Below are 17,768 nucleotides of genomic sequence, written 5' to 3'. Positions count from 1 at the left end.
TGTTATGGGGATTAAATATTGCAGGAGGTGGGAGGGGAAGCGTTTAACTCAGGACCTGGCGTTAATGATACAGTCAATTTAGTAAGAATAAAAGTTGAAGTAGGAATGCTGATAACTTTCCCAACATTTCCATTCCTAGAAACTCAGAAAACAATCTGTGTGAGTTAGACCCCAGGTCAAAGGTGGGGTCTGCATTCACTCAGCCAGTTGCACCTCCAGGACGAAGTCAAGGCTGGGGCACTGCCATAAGCGCCCTGAAAGATGAGCGGCTTGCCACTGCTTTCACAACAGGCCCCTTTCTGAGTGCCACGCATCCTGGTGGACTAAAGAAATGGCCAAGCTCTTGAGGCTGAGACTGGACGAAGAGAAGGGTTGATGAAGGAAACACCCTTTTCCATTTTGCCCCAAACAGGAAAAGCCCTCCTGGGTCTGAAATTTCAGAAAATGCCAAAATGAACTCCCTTCGTGCCTCCTCAGGAGCACCACGACCTCAAAGTCGCTTCTCAGCACGTCCCTTTTCCCATCAATGCCCCTCTTGGGGCTCCGTTTTCTTCCGCTAGTTCAGACTCTGTCCAGTTTTGTGTTCCTGGCCTCAGTGTCCCGTTAATCTAGTTTCTCCTTCTCCACTTCAGACTCCATTCCTCTCCTTCAATTTCTCGCCCTCCTCCCCAGACCCAGGTTATTTACTTCCTTCACCTCTACCTTAGTGTAACTCTTTTGCCTCAGTAACCTCTCCTCCGCCTCAGGGACCGTTCCTTCGCCACCCTTCCCCCGCGTCCACTTCAGGTTTCCCAGCTTCCACCTCAGTTTTCTCCCCTCAGCCTCAGACCCCAAACTCCCGGCACAAGCCCTCCCAGCCTGGCCCTACCGGGCTGCTCCAGGGTCAGCGCCCCCAGGCGGCGGACGCCTTCCTCGTCCAGATCCCACTGCTCCGCCATCCCTGTCCGCCTCTCACCTGTCTCCGCCCGCGAGACAGGCTGGCGCGCGCCAGGCTCCGCCCCCTACCAGACCCCGCCCCCCGCGCGAGCGGCCGATCTCCTCCGGGCCGTTATTGCCTAGGTCACGCGCCTGCCCGCCAGCCTCAGGAGTCCCGACTATGGTATGGAGCCATCCCTGGCGGGGGCGCCAAAAACAATAAAGCAGATAGGGTGGCGTTGCGGTCGAGGATTAGAGCTTTGGGGTTAGGGACGTAGCTCTGGGATGTGGGGTAGGTTATGGCCCCAGCTTTGTAGGATGTGGGGGCTGGCTCTGAGGAACTGGAAGAATGCTCCTGTTTTGAGGGATGAAGTGTTCTGCTCTGAGGATTTGGGGAACTTCAGGTCTGAGGGGTTGGTGGTGTGCCTCTTGGAGAGGTGAAGGTCTTCATATCTCAGTGCTTGGAGCTGTTGACACTGAGGCCAGGCAGTGACGGCCGTGTGAATGAACTGGTGTCCAGATCTGAAGGATTGGGGTAGGGGGTGGGAGGCAGCTCTCTGAGGCATGATAGGGAGGGAGCCCCAGATCTGAACCGTTGGGGAATTTGGCTGTGGGGAGTTGAAGTCCTGTCTTTAGATCATGGGCTAGTTCTAGCTCTAGAAATTGATTTGGAAGGCGCTTCTTTGGGAAATAGGGATCAGTGTGGAAAAGAGAGATACTCTTTGGAATGGGGTAGAGATGATTATGCTAGGGCTACCCCATTTCCTGTAGTCAGTCTGACAAGAAGCCTTTTGCCCTTCAAGTACTACAGATCCTCAAGCTTGCCTATGACCGAGGGCTCTTCCCAGACTGGGATAGTTCTAACAAACTCCTGTGCAGTCTTTGGGAAGAAAACTCTAGAAAGAACAGCCATACCCTTAACTCCTACCTTCACTTCAGCGGGCACCTCTTGAGAGCTCACCTGTGGATAGGACATATATGTGTAAGAAGGAGGCAAGCTCTTGAGCCAATACACTCTTGTCAAAGCCTTTTTTAAATTTTATTTTATTTTACTTAATCTACATCCAAATTAGCATAAAGTGCAACAGCGATTTCAGGAGTAGATTCCTTAATGCCCCTTACCCAATTAGCCCATCCCCCCTTCCACAACCCCTAAGCCTATCCTTTTTTTTTTTTTTAATTTTTAAAAATATTTGTTTATTTTTGAGAGACAGAGACAGAATGCGAGTGGGTTGGGGGCAGAGCGAGAGGGAGACACAGAATCCGAAGCAGGCATCAGGCTCCAAGTTGTTGACACAGAGCCCGACACGGGGCTTGAACCCACAAACCGTGAGATCATGACCTGAACCGAAGTCGGACGCTTAACCGACAGAGCCACCCAGGCGCCCCTGTCAAACCCTATCCTTAATAACAAAAGAGGAGAACAGAACTGTGACTCAGCTTCAAGGAGCCAGTGGGTTTTCTCTGGCAGCCCAAATCCATACACTAGGAGCACTTACACTGAGCTCTCAACCAGCTAGTCACCTTTAAGGACAACAGAAAGTAAAATCAAGAGTCCTTGCATGTTTATGCTTTCTGGTCTAGGTGGGGACCTTAGTTACCATCAGTTTGTCATGTTCAGCCTTAGCCATGTTTAAGAAGGCCAGGGCTCAAAAGCCTAGATTAGCTCATTAGATGGGCTTTTCTTCCTCTGGTTCTGTGAATCATGGCACCATTTAAAAATTTGTAATCTTTCTCATGGCCCCTTTAACTCTCCTAGCCTCAAATATGGCATATATAATTGTTCTTCTTTATATATGAATATTTAGACCAGGCTTATTATAAAAGAACTCCACCCCCTTCTTTGTTGCATGAATTTATTTGCCTTCCTCAACTATTAAAATAGGAGATGCAGGTTTTGTTGAAGTGGGCTTTTCCTTTCTTAAACAACCACCTCTTTAACACTTTTTCCCCCCACCATTTTAATGCAAATTTTGAAACATTTAGATAGGTTGAAAGAACTATATAGTCACCACCTAGATTCTATAGTTAACATTTTGCTGTATATGTTTTATCACATGTCCATGTATTTATCCCTTTATCAATCCACATTGCTTTTTGATGCATTTCAAAATGTTGTAAGTAATACATTGCACCCCAGTTGCTTCAGCATGCATAATTTTTACCTAGAATTCAAAATTGTTTTATGGTTCTTTTTTAGGTATTATTTTATGTACTATTTGCCACCTTTTAAATTTTGTTTACAAGAGTAGTGCTCCTTGTTTATTTTAAAATCTGAAACAGATGATGTGTATGTTTGATGATTTGTATGTTTATATGTTCTACTTTTCTATAGTGTTGATAAGCTAGGCCATCTTAAGGCAAAATAGACAATTCACTTACCAATAGATAACCTTGAACTTTTAACAATGAGCTGAGGAAGGTTAATGATCTTTGCTGTCTTTGTATATATTAAAAGGAAACCACAGCATTCAGGTATCCTGTTATGGCCTCAATAATGTGATGTCTCTGCAGGTATGACCCCAAGAGAGCTCTGCATACGCTCAGTGGGGTGGGGAGTGCCTTCCTCATAATTCTCTTTTTTAAATGGCTTTATTAACATATAATTCCCATACTACAATTTACCATTTTAAAGTTTACAATCCAGTGGGTTTTAGTATATTTACAGAGTTGTGCAAGTAGTACCACAATCAATTTTACAACAGTTTCATTATCTGAGAAGGAAATTCCATACCTGTTACTAGTCACTGCCCATTTCCCCCACAACCTCTCCAACCCTGAGCCACCACTAATCTACTCTCTACAAATTTGCCTATTCTGCACATTACACATAGATGGAATCATGTAATATGTGGTCTTTTTTTCTTGCTGGCCTTCTTTTACTTAGCATAACATTTCAAGGTTTCATCTGAGTTGTAGCACATATTGGTACTTCCTTTTTATTGACAAATAATATTCCATTGTATGGATACACTACATTTTGTTTATTCATTCATCAGTTGATTGACATTGGGTTGTTTCTACTGTTTGTTATGAATAATGCTTCTATGAACATTTGTCTGTAAGTTTTTGTGTAGACCTAGGTTTTCATTTTTCTTGAGTTTATACCTAGAAGTGGAATTGCTGGGCCATATAGTAACTACGTATTTAACATTTTGAGGAACCACTGAACTGTTTTCCAGAGCAGCTGCACCATTTTACACTCCCACCAGCAGTGTAAAGGAGTTCCGATTTCTCCAGTCCTTGTCAACCCTTGTTGTTACCTATCACTTTGATTCAGGTCCTCCTACTGGGTGGTGAAGTGGTATCTCACTGCAAGTTTTGATTTGCATATCCCTGATACCAACTGATGTTAAGTATCATTTCATGTGCTATTGACATTTGTGTATCTACTTTGGAGAAATGTCTTTTTAGAGTTTTTACCCGCCTCCCTTTAAATTTGCTTGTTCATCTTATTTCTATTATTGAATTGTAAGAGTTCTTTTTAAAAAAAAAAAAATGTTTATTTTTGAGAGAGGGATAAAGAGCAAGAGCGGTGGGGGAGGGGGAATAGTGTGGAGGGGGGAGCAAGAGTAGGGAGACAGAAGTAGGCTCCAGGTTTTGAACTGTCAGCACAGAGCCCAACATGGGCCTTGAACTCACAAACCACAAGATATGACCTGAGCCAAAGGTGGAATGCTTAACTGCTTAACTGACTGAGCCACCCAGGCACTCAAGTTGTAAGAGTTTTTTATGTAGTCTAAATACAAGTTCTTTATTAGATATGTGATTTGTGAATATTTTGATCTATCATATGGGTTGTCTTTTTACTTTCTTGATGGTGTCCTTTGAAGCGCAAACATTTTTAATTTTGATGGACTTTTATTTATTTCACTTGTCATTTTGTATCTTATCTAAGAAAGCATTGCCTAATCCAAGATTATAAAGATTTTGTGTTTCCTTCTAAAGGTTTTATATTTTTAGCTCTTATTTTTTAGGTTTGGTCCACTTAGTATTAATTTTTGTGTATGGTGTGAGGTAGAGTTTTTAGTTTGGTTGGTTTTCTTTTTGCATGTGGATGTCCAATTGTCCTAGCATCATTTTTTGAAAAGGTATTCTTTACCCATTGAATTGCTTGACTCCCTTATCAAATTCATAACCATATGTTTCCTTACACTAATAGCACACTATCTTGATTACTATACCTTTTTAGTTAGTTTTGAAAGTGGGAAGTATGAATCATCAAATTTCGTTCTCCTTTTTCAAGATTTTTTTTTTTTTTTTTACTATTCTGCGTCCTTTGTATTTCCATATGGATTTTAACATCAGCTTGTCAATTTTTGCAGAAAAAAGGCAGCTGGAATTTTTATAGGGATTGTGTTTAATCTATAGATCAATTTGGAGGGTATTGCAGTCTTAGCAGTATTAAGTCTTCTGATTCATAAATATGAGATGTTTTTCCATTTACTTAGGTCTTTAAATTTTTTTTTTTCAACAGGGGCGCCTGGGTGGCTCAGTTGGTTGAGTGTCTGGCTTTGGCTCAGGTCATGATCTCACAGTTTGTGTGTTCCAGCCCCACATCGGGCTCTGTGCTGACAGCTTGGAGCCTGCTTCAAATTCTGTGTCTCCCTCTCTCTCTGCTCCTCCCCTGCTCATGCTCTGTCTCTCTCCTTCAAAAATAAATAAAAACATTAAAAAAATTAAAAAAAAAATTTTTTTTTCAACAGTGTTTTGAACTTTTCAGAGTACAAGTATTACACTTCTTTTGTAAATGTATTCCTAAATATTTTGTTTTTTTGATATATTGTTTTCTTAATCTCATTTTTGGATTGTTCATTGCTAGTATATAAAAATACAATTGATGATATATTGATCTATACCCTTCACCCCGTTGAGTTCATTTCTCATAATTTTCTAGTGAATTCCTTAGGATTTTCTATATGCAAGATCACATCATCTACAAATAGAGATAGTTTTACTTCTTCCATTTCAGTATGGATGCTTTTTGTTTCTTTTTCTTGCATAGCTCTGTTTTCATTCTCCCTTTAGGAGGAGCCTGGCATGCCTCATGAATCAGCAGAAGATTTGTTTCATTTCAACGTTGGGGGCTGGCATTTCTCAGTTCCCAGAAGTAAACTTGCTCAGTTCCCAGACTCCTTGCTGTGGAAAGAGGCTTCAGCCTTGACTTCTTTGGAAAGCCAGAGGCTATTCATCGACAGAGATGGTTCCACATTTAGGCACGTGCACTATTACCTCTACACCTCCAAACTCTCCTTCTCCAGTTGTGCTGAACTGAACTTACTCTATGAGCAAGCACTGGGTTTGCAGCTGATGCCTTTGCTGCAGGTAAGATACTCTTGTCTTCCAGGAGTGATCAGTAACATAGGCCTTATAGCACTAAATGTTGTGTCCTTTCAAATACTGGTTTCTGGGATGACCCTGTTAATGGGGAAGTGTGATGAGTGAGTTAAAGTAATAAATAATACACTGGAAATGCATGTCCTGAATAAAGGCTTTCATCCTGACTCTGCCTTATCTATACCAGTACCCACCACAGACCCAGGATAGGACTTAACCAACTGCTGAGAAGGTGCCCTTGACTTTTGAAAATCCTACTTTAAGATTCTTCTTGAATCTTAACTTTCTTCCTAACTACAGAAACCACTTCTGTGGCTTCTCTTAAGTAGTTTATTCTTAGTTTTTGGACAATGATTTTTTTTTTAACTAGAAAAGCTAAATATTATGGCTAGAAAGGACCATTGGCCATGCTCCATATTAATTCCACTGTCTGGACAAAGTGTTGTTTACTCCATCTCCACAAGCACTGAGCCAGCAAGTCACAGTTTAGCTTAGGGCACTACCAGCTGTGCCTCCCCAACACATCTTAGAAGAAAATTGAAATAGACAGTGCATGTTTGGGTCATATAGGAATAAGAACATTTCATACTGTGTGTTTTTATAGATATTCCTTTCTAAGTAATTTAATGTTTTTTTTCATAAGTTACTATGTATTTGGAAATCAAAACCCTTCACATACTCCAATGCAAGTTAATGGTAGTATTCTTTTCATTTATTTTTCTTTTATTTTTTAAAGTTTATTTATTTATTTTGAGAGAGAGAGAGAGAGAGAGAGAGAGCGCAAGCAGGGCTGGGGCAGAGAAAGAGGGAGAGTCTCAAGAGGGAGAGTCTCAAGGGAGATGTGGGGCTTGATTCCATGAAACCATGAGATCATGACCTGAACTGAATCAGATGCTTAATCGACTGAACCACCCAGGCACCCCTTCTTTTTATTTGTTTAAAGCTACCCACCTGAAACAAAATTTTTTTCAACTACCCCTGGAGTGGAGTGCTAGAATTGCTTACAAGTGGCTTCAAAATTACTTAAATGGCCTCACATGTCAGGATTACTGATGACTTTATGCCAAGGCACCATTTTGTGAGGAAAAGAAGGGAATCATTTGTTCATTGCAGAAAATCAAAGAGATCAAGGCAATTTTTGAACCATTTTAAAGAACACAAGCCTATTATACAAACAGTTTATAAAGCCCTTTAAGTCCTTTCCTGTCCTCACTTCCCATTGAAACAACATCTGTCTGGGAAGCAACTTCAGAATGGGATGTAGCAACTTAGAGGCCAATGAGCTGGTCCAGTTCCCAAGTTCCAAGTTGTGTGAGCAGAAGTATTTGAAGAATCATGTGGATCTGCCTCCCTAAAAGATATAATAAAACAAGTGCTTATGTTTTGGAAATAATGTTTTCAAAGAAATAAACATTTAGGCTGGGCTAACTGAAGTGATGTTTATTCTTTGAAGAAGAGTATAAATACAGCTGAAGAATCAATGGCCATCTCAAGCAAATCAACAGTCTCACACATTTCCATCACTTTCCCCATTGCTAAGGCCTGCCCATATATTCAGGTTCTTTCATAAATGTACAGATGCTTTGCTTGGAGAAAATGGAATTTTCCAATTATTAGTCTAAAGACTTTCCACAGGCAGCGCAATTTAATTCATTCAGCCAGTATTTACTGAAAACATTTTGGGTACCAGAAATTATTCCTGTGGGCTTTAAGAAAAACATGGTATGAACCAATAAAAATAAGATGTCACAAGTAATTTTAAACTTTCAGCAGCCATATTTAAAAAATTAAAAAGTGACACTAAATTTAATAATATATCTTATTTAACTCAATATACTTAAAATACTATCATTTCGGGGCGCCTGGGTGGCTCAGTCGGTTGAGCGTCCGACTTCGGCTCAGGTCACGATCTCGCGGTCCGTGAGTTCGAGCCCCGCGTCGGGCTCTGGGCTGATGGCTCAGAGCCTGGAGCCTGCTTCTGATTCTGTGTCTCCCTCTCTCTCTGCCCCTCCCCCGTTCATGCTCTGTCTCTCTCTGTCTCAAAAATAAATACATGTTAAAAAAAATTTTTTAAAAATACTATCATTTCAACATGTAATAAGTATTTTAAAACTGATATATTTTACATTTTTTGTACTAAATCTTCAAAATCTGATGTGTTTTATACTTATAATACATCTCAGATTCAGATGATTGCATTTCAAGTACTCAGTAGTCACATGTGGCTAATGGCTATCATATTAGCACATATCTAAACTGTTCTTAAGTGTTGGCATTCCTCACTGTAGCATCCCTCAGATTTAACTCCTAGTAAAAAAAATGGGACTCTGCCACCTGCTAACTAATGGCTAAAGTAACTAAAGTTACCACACACTCAGCAGATCACATATCGTACTCAGAATTTTCTGTTACACAGTAGGCTTTTTTTGGAAAGCCATGTAGAAGAGCAAACCATCAGAATGAGATGGGAAGCTTCTGGAGTACAGACACCTTGTCTCACACTGCTGCTATACTCTCCACCACTCCTTATCCCCCCACATTTCCACTCTTTCTCTTTCCCATCCTTCTTCACCTGCCCACTCTACCTCCTTTCAGTCTGTAGCTTTGGCCTCCAAAGGACACACTCAGTATCTATTACACTCAGAATCTATCTACGCTTGATTCCAAGTGTAACATTTATTGTGTATTGAGCACCAATCAAGGGCCAAGCCCTGGAGATATAGGAATGAACCATATAGCCATACAATGTCAGGTAGAGGTAAATACTATGAAGAATAGAGCAGTGCTTCATGTGTAATAGTGAAGGAAGAGGGCATTTCTGTATTGTAGGACTTCTTGAGGTTTCAGAGTGTGCTTATATGATTTTCTTTTTGTGCGTGTAGTTTTTATTGTCAGTCACTGCCCTTGTAGTATTGGAGCTTAGTTGAAAGAATAAAACATTTATATCTAACCTGCTTGTTTTTAAATGTACAAATGTGTAGTATGTGGAAAGGAGATAGCAAGTGACTGAGACCAAGGAAGCTACTCCTTTAGAAAGAGTGGTAAGGGTGGGCCTCAATGACAAGGCAACATTTGAGCAAAACCTGCAGGAGAAATAAGTTATGCTGATGTCTGAGTTAAGAGCTTCCAGGCATAAGGAAAGGCACATAAAAACACCCTGAGGTTAGAGTGACTTGAAAGAGGCAATCTCAGAGGCTGGTACAATGAAAGGTAGAAGATCGAAGGTAGATAGATGGTGAGGTCAGAGGAAGCCAGGGGGCAGATCTTACAGAGTCTTATAGGCCACATTAAAGATATAAGATCTATTCCAAATGTTATAGGTAGCTTTGGGAGATACTTAAAGAAGTAAACTGATCAAATTTAAGTTTTAAAAGATTATTGGACCTTGGGTTAAGCAATGGTTTCTCAGGTTCAACACCAAAAGCACAAGCAACCAAAGAAAAAATATAGATAAATTGGACTTCATCAAAGTTAAAAACTTTTGTGCTTCAAAGGACACCATCAAGAAAGTGAAAAAGACAACCCAGAGAATGAAACAAAAAATTTGCAAATCACATATCTGATAAGGGACCTGTAACCAGAATATATAAAGCACTCTTACAACTAAACAATAAAAAGACAATCATATTTTAAAATGTGTAAAGGATTTGAGTAGACATTTCTCCAAAGAATATATACAAATGGGGAATAAGCACATGAAAAAATGTTTAACATAGTTAGCCATCAGGGAAATGCAAATGCAAACCACAATGAGATATCACTTCACACCACTAAGATGGCTATCATCAAAAAGACAGGCTAAGGGTGCCTAGGGGGCTCAGTTGGTTAAGCCTCCCTCTTGATCTTGGCTCAAGTCATGATCTCACCGTCCTGAGATGGAGCCCAGTGTGCACTGACAGTGCCAAACCTGCTTGGGATTCTCTCTCTCCCTCTCTATCTGCCTCCCTCCCTCCCTCTCTCTCTCCCTCCTCTCCCTCCCTCCCTCTCTTTCTCTCAAAAGAGATGAGTAAATAAGAGAGAGAGAGAGAGAGAGAGAGAGAGAGAGAGAGGCAATAACAGGTGTTGGCAAGGATGTGGAGAAATCGGAACCTTCATACACTGCTAATGGGAATGTAAATTTGTACAGTTTCTTTGGAAAACAGTCTGACAGTTTCTAAAAAAGTTAAAGAGTTATGATGTGACCCAGTTAATTCCCCTTCTAGGTATATACCCAAGAAAAATTAAAACTTATGTCCACACAAAAACTTGTAGACAAATGTTCATAGCAGCATTACTCATAGTAGTCAAAGAGTAGAAGCAATCCTTATGTTCATTAGCTGATGAATAGGCAAACACATGTATATCCATCTATACAAATGAATATTATTTGTCAATAAAAAGAGATGAAGTGAAGTGTCTGGGTGGTTCAGTCAGTTGAGCATCTGACTTTGGCTCAGGTCATGATCTTGCAGTTCAAGAGTTCGAGCCCCACATCGCACTGTGTGCCAACAGCTCAGGGCCTGGAGCCTTCTGGATTCTGTGTCTCCCTCTCTTTCTGCCCCTCCCCTGCTCACACTCTGTCTCTGTCTCTCTCTCAAAAATAAACATTAAAAAAATTTTTTTAACGTTTTTTTATTTATTTTTGAGACAGGGAGAGACAGAGCATGAAAGGGGAGGGTCAGAGAGAGGGAGACACAGAATCCAAAACAGGCTCCAGGCTCTGAGCTGTCAGCACAGAGCCCTACGTGGGGCTCAAACTCATGGACCGCGAGATCATGACCTGAGCTGAAGTTGGCCGCTTAACCGACTGAGCCACCCAGGCGCCCCCTAAAAAAATTTTTAAGGAATGAAGTACTGATACATGTAACAACAAGGATAAACTTTGAAACATTATGCTAAGTTAAAGAAGCCAGACTCAAATATATTGTATGATTCCATTTATATAAAATGTACATAATAGGTAAAGTTATAGAGACAGAAAGTAGATTAGCTGTTGCCTGGCGCTAAGGTAGAGGGTGGGAAGGCTAGGGTGGGCAGGATTGGCAATGACTGTTAATGGGTGCAGAGTTACTTTTTAGGATGTTGAAATAGATTGTGGTGATGATTGCACAATTCTGTGAACACATTAAAAACCATTGAACTGTACAATTTAAATTGGAGATTTTATCATTCATATTATATATGTGAATACATTTCACATTAAATATATTTCAATAACACTATTTAAAAAATCATTGACTTCTGTCCTGATATTAGACGAGGAATCATCAAACTATAGCCCATAGACGAAATTCAGCCCACTACCTTTTTATACAACCTGTTAGCTATGACTGATTTTTACATTTTTTAGATGGTTGAAAAACCAAAAGAAAAATATTTTGTGGCACATAAAAATTATATGAAACTCAAACTTCAGTGTCCATTAAGTTTTTTCTTTAATTTTATTTATTTTTGAAGGAGAGAGAGACAGAGCATGAGCAGGGGCAGAGAGAGAGGGAGATAGCATCCAAAGCAGGTTGTAGGCTCTGAGCTGTCAGCACAAAGCCCGATGTGAGGCTCGAACTCATGAGCAGTGAAATCATGACCTAAGCTGAAGTCAGACGCCCAACTGACAGAGCCACCCAGGCACCCCTGTGTCCATTAAGTTTTACTGGAACACAGCCATGCTCATTTGTTTATGTATTATTTATAGCTGCTCTTGAGCTACATACAATACAGAGTTGAATAGTGGCAACAGGGACCATATTCTCAAAGCCTAAAATATTTGCTCTCTGCCCTTTTACAGAAAAAAATTTGCTGACCCCTGGCGAGTGAAGAGTGGGACACAGGAAGAAGCAGGAAGACCAGTTAGTTAGGAGATTCCTATAGCATCCAGATAAAAGATAGTGGTAGTTTGGCCTAAGGTGGTAAAAGAAGTGTTCAAATTCTGGGTGTATCTTGATAAAACTGACACAGTTTGCTAATGAATCGTTGGTAGAATGAGAAAGAATTATCTATTCTTCTGAGCAGTAAGATGAATGGTGGATTCCAAAGAATGTGCAGGTTTAGGGGGAGAAATCAGGAGTTAGGATTTGAATGTGTTAAGTTTGAGAGGCAAGAAAAGGGTATTTATTAAACATCCAAGTGGTCATGGTGAGAAGGCAGCTCAATTGTATAAGTTTTGGAATTCATGGGAGCAATCTGATCTAGAGGTATAAATCTGGGAGTCATCAAAGCTGGTATGTAAATCTATTAGCCTGGATGTTCACAGAGGAAGTACAGAGTAGCTATTCCAGGTCTGTACATTAACATTATAGTGCTTCCTAGAACTTTCTCTGTAATTTGGGGAGTCCCCTTTGCCTAAATGTAAACTGCTTCAAGCCTCTCACAAGCTGTCAGCCTGGTTGAGAGTCATAGCTGCTACTGCAGTGTGAAATTTCTCTTCAGGGTCACTCACAAGAGTTCAAAGTTCTTGGCAGACTGTCGATTCCTTTACTTGCCCCCTTGAACCCCACTGAGGACTTAGTATGATAGTACCTGCTACTTGTGTTTCCTTTTCCAACACCATCTGGCAACTTCTACGCTCGGAAACTTAAATTATTCTTCCTATAAGCATTCTGCTACCAGCAAGCAACCCGAATACACCTGCATTTCTTGTGTTCAAGGGAGCCAGAGAGTTCTTATGTTGATCACACAAATGATGCTTTCAAGAAAACAGACAAGGGACAGTCTCACAGTTTCTATTACTCACGATGTTAAGACAGATTACCACTGTGGTCTTGGAAAGGAAGATTACATAAACAGTAGATATTCATCCCAACAGTGTAGCTTGTCTGTAGGTATGGGTAAGTGGACAACCCTGGACCTGGCAACTGCTTGCCTGGACTCCTAGCCTAACACATACCCAAACCTATGTTCTTGTGTGGGCACTCACACACACACTTTGAAATCCAGCCATGTCCCTAAGCACCCCAAACACCACCTCTCCACACCTTTTTACCTGGTGTTCCTTCTTCCTAGAATGCTTCCCCTTTAAGATTTACCCTAAATGTGGTCCAAGGGAAGTCTAGCCTGACATTTCCAGGCGGAGTTTTTGTCTCTCTGCTCTCAGAGTTAATTCCTGTCACCTATCAATGTTAATTCTGTTTGGATCAAGTATTCATAGGTCTTTCTCCCTCACCGGCCTGTATTCTTTTCATGTTTGCATTTCTAGTATCTCATAGTACCCAACCTGTAACAGGTGTTTAACAAACATCCACTGAGAGAACACTGAATGATGCACCCAAGATGACCTATGAAGGCTAAATCTACTTCTGCAGAGTCAGGGCACTGGAACTGGCAGTGGAGGGACAGGTTTGTGTCTTATTTGACTTCCTTGGCTGATTGCAGCTGTTCTGCATATCCTTTTGTTCTACTAACCTTGCTTCCCTTGAGCTGCAGATTGATGCTGACCTTCCTTGTTTTTACAAGACAGTTGCAAGTCCCCACTCCCCCACCCCCAGATCCCTCCAACAGCCCACATCAGAGCTTAAGGCATCTCTAAGCACTGGTTGTACTTGGAAAACCTCCATTAAGTCCCAGAGTTCTTCCAGTAGTGCATTTGTCAGCCATCTTTTGGCAGCCATACATATACACATACACACTTGCCCCCATGCCATTAGTCTTACATTGCTTCTGATTGACAAATTTTTTCACTACTATCTAGACCAAAAGTGACATTAATTATCCCTGTGCTAGTAATTAGCCATTTGAATTTATATCTATATTTCCCTAAAGAAATCCTCCCTTTAGTAACTTTCTAGGTCATAGCATATGAATAGTAAAAGTCATAGAAGTAATATTCAGGCAGATAGAAGTAGAATTGAAGTCCACAGAAGACTAGTCAAATACTCTGTGACAATTTCAGTTAACAAACCCAAAGAACACTAGGAAGCTAGGCTCTCTGAAATTCTCTTCACTCATTCATTACTTCATTCATTCCATGAAAATGTATTGAGATTCCTCAGGCACTGTTGTGGGTGCTGCAAATAAAGCAGAGAACAAACCAGGCAAGATCATCATGGTATTGGAGGTTTTATCTACTAGGGGAGACTAGCAGATGTTAAATAAATAAGTAGGTGTTATTGAGAACAATAAAGCAGAGTGAGGGGTTTAGGGAATGTGTTCTTTGGGTTCCTATAGCACCTAAATGGCTTCCCACAAGAAGGCCTTGTGTTTCTAGAAGCCAGAGCGAGGACTGGCTGAGAGAATTTAGAAGACAACCCAGTTGGGACACCTGGGTAGCTCAGTTGGTTGAGCGTCTGACTTCGGCTCAGGTCATGATCTTGCCGTCTGTGGGTTTGAGCCCCACGTTGGGCTCTGTGCTGACAGCTCACAGCCAGCCTGGAGCCTGCTTTGGATTCTGTGTCTCCCTCTCTCTCTGCACCTCCCCTGCTTGCACTCCATCTCTCTCTCTCTCTCAAAAAAAAAAAAAAAAAAAAAAAGAAGACAACCTAGTTAAGGCTCCTGGGCCTAGTGCATGCAGCACGACTTGACTGGCAGGAATTCTGATCTCTTAGGATTTATTTGTATGTTTTTCTTTTTTAAGATTTTTCAAACATACCTTTCTTGGAGAGAATGGTACAGCTCACACTTCACATTTACAGAAATGGCAAGAAATGGAGATTTCACGTCTACAAAATAGGTCATTCTCCCCTCAGCTAATACATCTCTCAAGCTAGTTGGACTATCAGTACTGACCCACCCCACAGGATATACCTGGGTACCAAACAGCACTTCCAAAAAGGGCATCTAGGCCCAGAACAATAGGTTGTTCTCCCAGACAGGGATTTCCCTCCCCCAATAGGTCCCTTCCACAATGGCCAATACAGAGTTGATCAAAGGCACTGTTGTTTCCTCCATTGGGACAGAATTTCAGGATTTGAATCTGCAAGTGAAACACAAATGGCAAGTTCAGGTTCTTCTGATGCTGTCAGCTTAGTATGGGTTTTGAATGGTCCACTGTCGCTTGCAGGCTCTCCCTAGTTTTACTCTTTTTTCTTGCTACTTCACCCAACATCTTTTGATCCATCACCAATCAGACTGAAGTTGAGACTCTTCTTCCTGTCATCCTGTCTCCTTCTTCTCCTTCATCCTTGTCCCTCTCCCCCTTAGATCTTCCCTCTGGACTCTAGGTCCCAAGTTGGAATCACTGTCTTCACTGCCCTCTGAACTCTCTGAGCACTGCCCATTGTAATCCTATGTTAGCTTTTCCTGTGGTTTTGGATATTCAACATCTTTGGATACTCAGTTTTTGTGAATGTAGTCTGCTTCTCTGCCAGCTCATTTGGGGCTCCCTCATGTCTCATTTTGCTTTTATTTCCAGAGGACTCAGCCTTCTAGCTCTCCATTTATGTGAATTCTTTGATTTAACGCAGCAGTTAAGCACTTACTACACATCGGGTTCTAGACTAGAAGCTGGGATGCATCAAGTCAGTCCTTCCTCCCAAAGCCTGAAAGAACAGGCCTGAAATCAAGCCACAGAGACCCAGATGGAGAAGTTCAGAAGGGTCTATGGGAACAAAAGAGGATGACCTGCTCTAGCTAGGGTAGGCTCCAGGCTTTTCAGGCAGTGAAGGGAGAAGTGTTCTGGGAAGCAGAAATGGTATATATAAAATTGAGGAATCATTACAGAACATGGTGTGTCTTTGGAGTTTTGTGGACTTGAGTATCACTGATGATGGAGTGCAGACAGAATGGTAGAAGATGAAGCTGGAAAGGTAGTTTGGGATCTGACCATTAAGTGGAAGGAAATTAGGGGCATCTGGGTGTTTCAGTCAAGCATCTGACTTTGGCTCAGGTCATGATCTCGTGGTTTGTGGGTTTGAGCCCTGTATCAGGCTCTGTGCTGACAGTGCAGAGTCTGCTTGGGATTCTCTCTCTCCTCCTCTGTCTCTCTGTCCTTCCCCCAATTGCACTCTCTCTCTTCAAAATAAATAAATAAACTTAAAAAAAGGAAATTAACATTATATTATTTCCTTTAATCCTTACAACATCTTCCAGATTTTACTATCTCGACTTTGCCTATGAGGAGCCTGAGGCTTCTAGATGTTAAGTGACAGATGGGAGGCAGGTGGTCAAGAGCAGTGGTTAAGAGCACGGACTCTAGAATCCTGGGTTCCATTTGTAGCATTTCCTCTTACTTGGGGCACTGAGTACTCATTCTCTTCTTGGGTCTTGTTTCCCATTTGCTAAAAGGGAATGATAATAGTAAAACCTACTTTGTGTGTGTAAGGGGGGCATTAGGAGAATTCAGTTTTAAAATGCCTGGGTAGGGGTGCCTGACTGGATCAGTTAGTAGAGTGTGAGACTCTTGATCTTGGGGGTGTGAGTTCAAACCCCACATTGGATGTAGAGATTACTTAAAAGATAAAATCTTAAAAAAAAAAAAAAAAGTGCCTGCTCTTAATTGACCAAGCAAGTTTCAAACCCCAGTCTGTCTGAGTTCAAGGCTCCATGCTTGTTGTGTATATCCTGCTGCCTCCAATGATTGTGAAGGAACTCGCATGCAATGCTAAAAAGAATTTGGATGCCCCATAGGTAGTGGGGAGCACCGAAGTTTTTTAAGATGGAGACTGGTTTGGACTCATTTGCATGTTCGAAAGATACACTGTATGGAAAGGACCTGGGGATGAGAGGACCAGGACTGGGGAAAGGGAAAGGAGGAAGAGGGTGGAGCAGAAAGCAGGGGATGGAGTCACAGGGCTTGCTGACTGACTGAGTGGAGATAGTGTGACTATCAGTCAAGTTACAGTTCCTGCTTTAAATCCTTCAATGGCTTCACTTAACCAGGAGATATATGAAACTCCTCAGCTCAGCTTACAGAGCTGTTCACTCTCAGGCTCTTGTTTACTGCTCTAGACTCATCTCCCTCACTTCCTCAACCTCCATACACCTTAAAGCTACAATCAAGGCACAGAGGCAGGTGACTTAGTGTATATCTCTACCTACCATCTTCCCACCCTGTCCTGTCCCTCCTGTGCAGTCACTGTTTTCTTTTACCCTTTTCTCAGTACAAATACTACATTATATATTATAATATAATTTATTATTATCATCATCATCATCGTTATCATCTCATTTTAACTCAGTAATCCTGCTCACTCACTGATGCAGAAACTGTTCCAGTCTGTCACCTTCCTAGAACCTCAGTTTTATTTCTTTTCCCGAGGCCAACTACTCCCTCATACAGAAATCCATCTCTCACCAGTTTCCCTCCTCAGGATAGCTGACAGCTTCACATAGAAGCTAAAGTTGTGTGCAATCCTGAGCAAAGAGGGACAAGAAAGCCTATATTTTCTTCCAGTGCTGTGGAAAGAAATCCTAGGTTCCTGGAGCTCCTGAAACTTCAAAAACAATGCTGGCTCTTATCTCAGTATATGTAAATTGTTGGTTTTCTTGTCTTTTCTCATCTTTCCCTCAAACTGAGAGCTCCTTGAGTCCAGGCGCAGTATCTGTGGCCCTGGTGATACACAAGCATTTCTTAAATGAATGAATGACAGACTCTCTTCTGGTGTCAC

At 41.4% G+C, this 17,768-nt stretch overlaps 3 protein-coding genes across 19 annotated transcripts in view; 1 reads left to right on the top strand and 2 right to left on the bottom strand.

Annotated features, from left to right (window-relative positions):
• LRRC36 (leucine rich repeat containing 36) overlaps window positions 1–1,015 on the bottom strand; it is a 58,422-nt gene extending 57,407 nt beyond the window's left edge. For all 5 annotated transcript variants that reach the window (XM_006941611.5, XM_006941613.5, XM_045046113.1 and 2 more), the window contains exon 1: window positions 869–1,015. In XM_006941611.5, the coding sequence (XP_006941673.1) occupies window positions 869–938 (70 nt within the window). In that variant the 5' untranslated portion in view covers window positions 939–1,015. The remainder of the gene's footprint in view (window positions 1–868) is intronic.
• The window catches only part of KCTD19 (potassium channel tetramerization domain containing 19), a 31,505-nt gene continuing 14,739 nt past the window's right edge, over window positions 1,003–17,768 (top strand). For 5 of the 7 annotated variants that reach the window (XM_045046103.1, XM_045046101.1, XM_023246097.2 and 2 more), the window contains exons 1-3: window positions 1,186–1,207; window positions 3,374–3,429; window positions 5,944–6,240. In XM_045046103.1, the coding sequence (XP_044902038.1) occupies window positions 1,201–1,207; window positions 3,374–3,429; window positions 5,944–6,240 (360 nt within the window). In that variant the 5' untranslated portion in view covers window positions 1,186–1,200. Of the gene's footprint in view, window positions 1,100–1,185; window positions 1,208–3,373; window positions 3,430–5,943; window positions 6,241–13,423; window positions 13,564–17,768 lie in introns of those variants that run through there. The other 2 variants (XM_045046100.1, XM_045046104.1) reach the window with 2 other exon arrangements.
• The window catches only part of PLEKHG4 (pleckstrin homology and RhoGEF domain containing G4), a 35,985-nt gene continuing 25,601 nt past the window's right edge, over window positions 7,385–17,768 (bottom strand). For all 7 annotated transcript variants that reach the window (XM_023246094.2, XM_045046099.1, XM_045046097.1 and 4 more), the window contains one exon: window positions 7,385–7,603. In XM_023246094.2, coding sequence (XP_023101862.2) covers window positions 7,586–7,603 — 18 coding nt within the window. In that variant the 3' untranslated portion in view covers window positions 7,385–7,585. The remainder of the gene's footprint in view (window positions 7,604–17,768) is intronic.

Source organism: Felis catus, chromosome E2 (assembly GCF_018350175.1).
Source record: "Felis catus isolate Fca126 chromosome E2, F.catus_Fca126_mat1.0, whole genome shotgun sequence".
NCBI lineage: Eukaryota > Metazoa > Chordata > Mammalia > Carnivora > Felidae > Felis > Felis catus.
The sequence above is the reverse complement of the archived record's forward strand: the minus strand, read 5'-3'. Positions and strand labels throughout refer to the sequence as shown.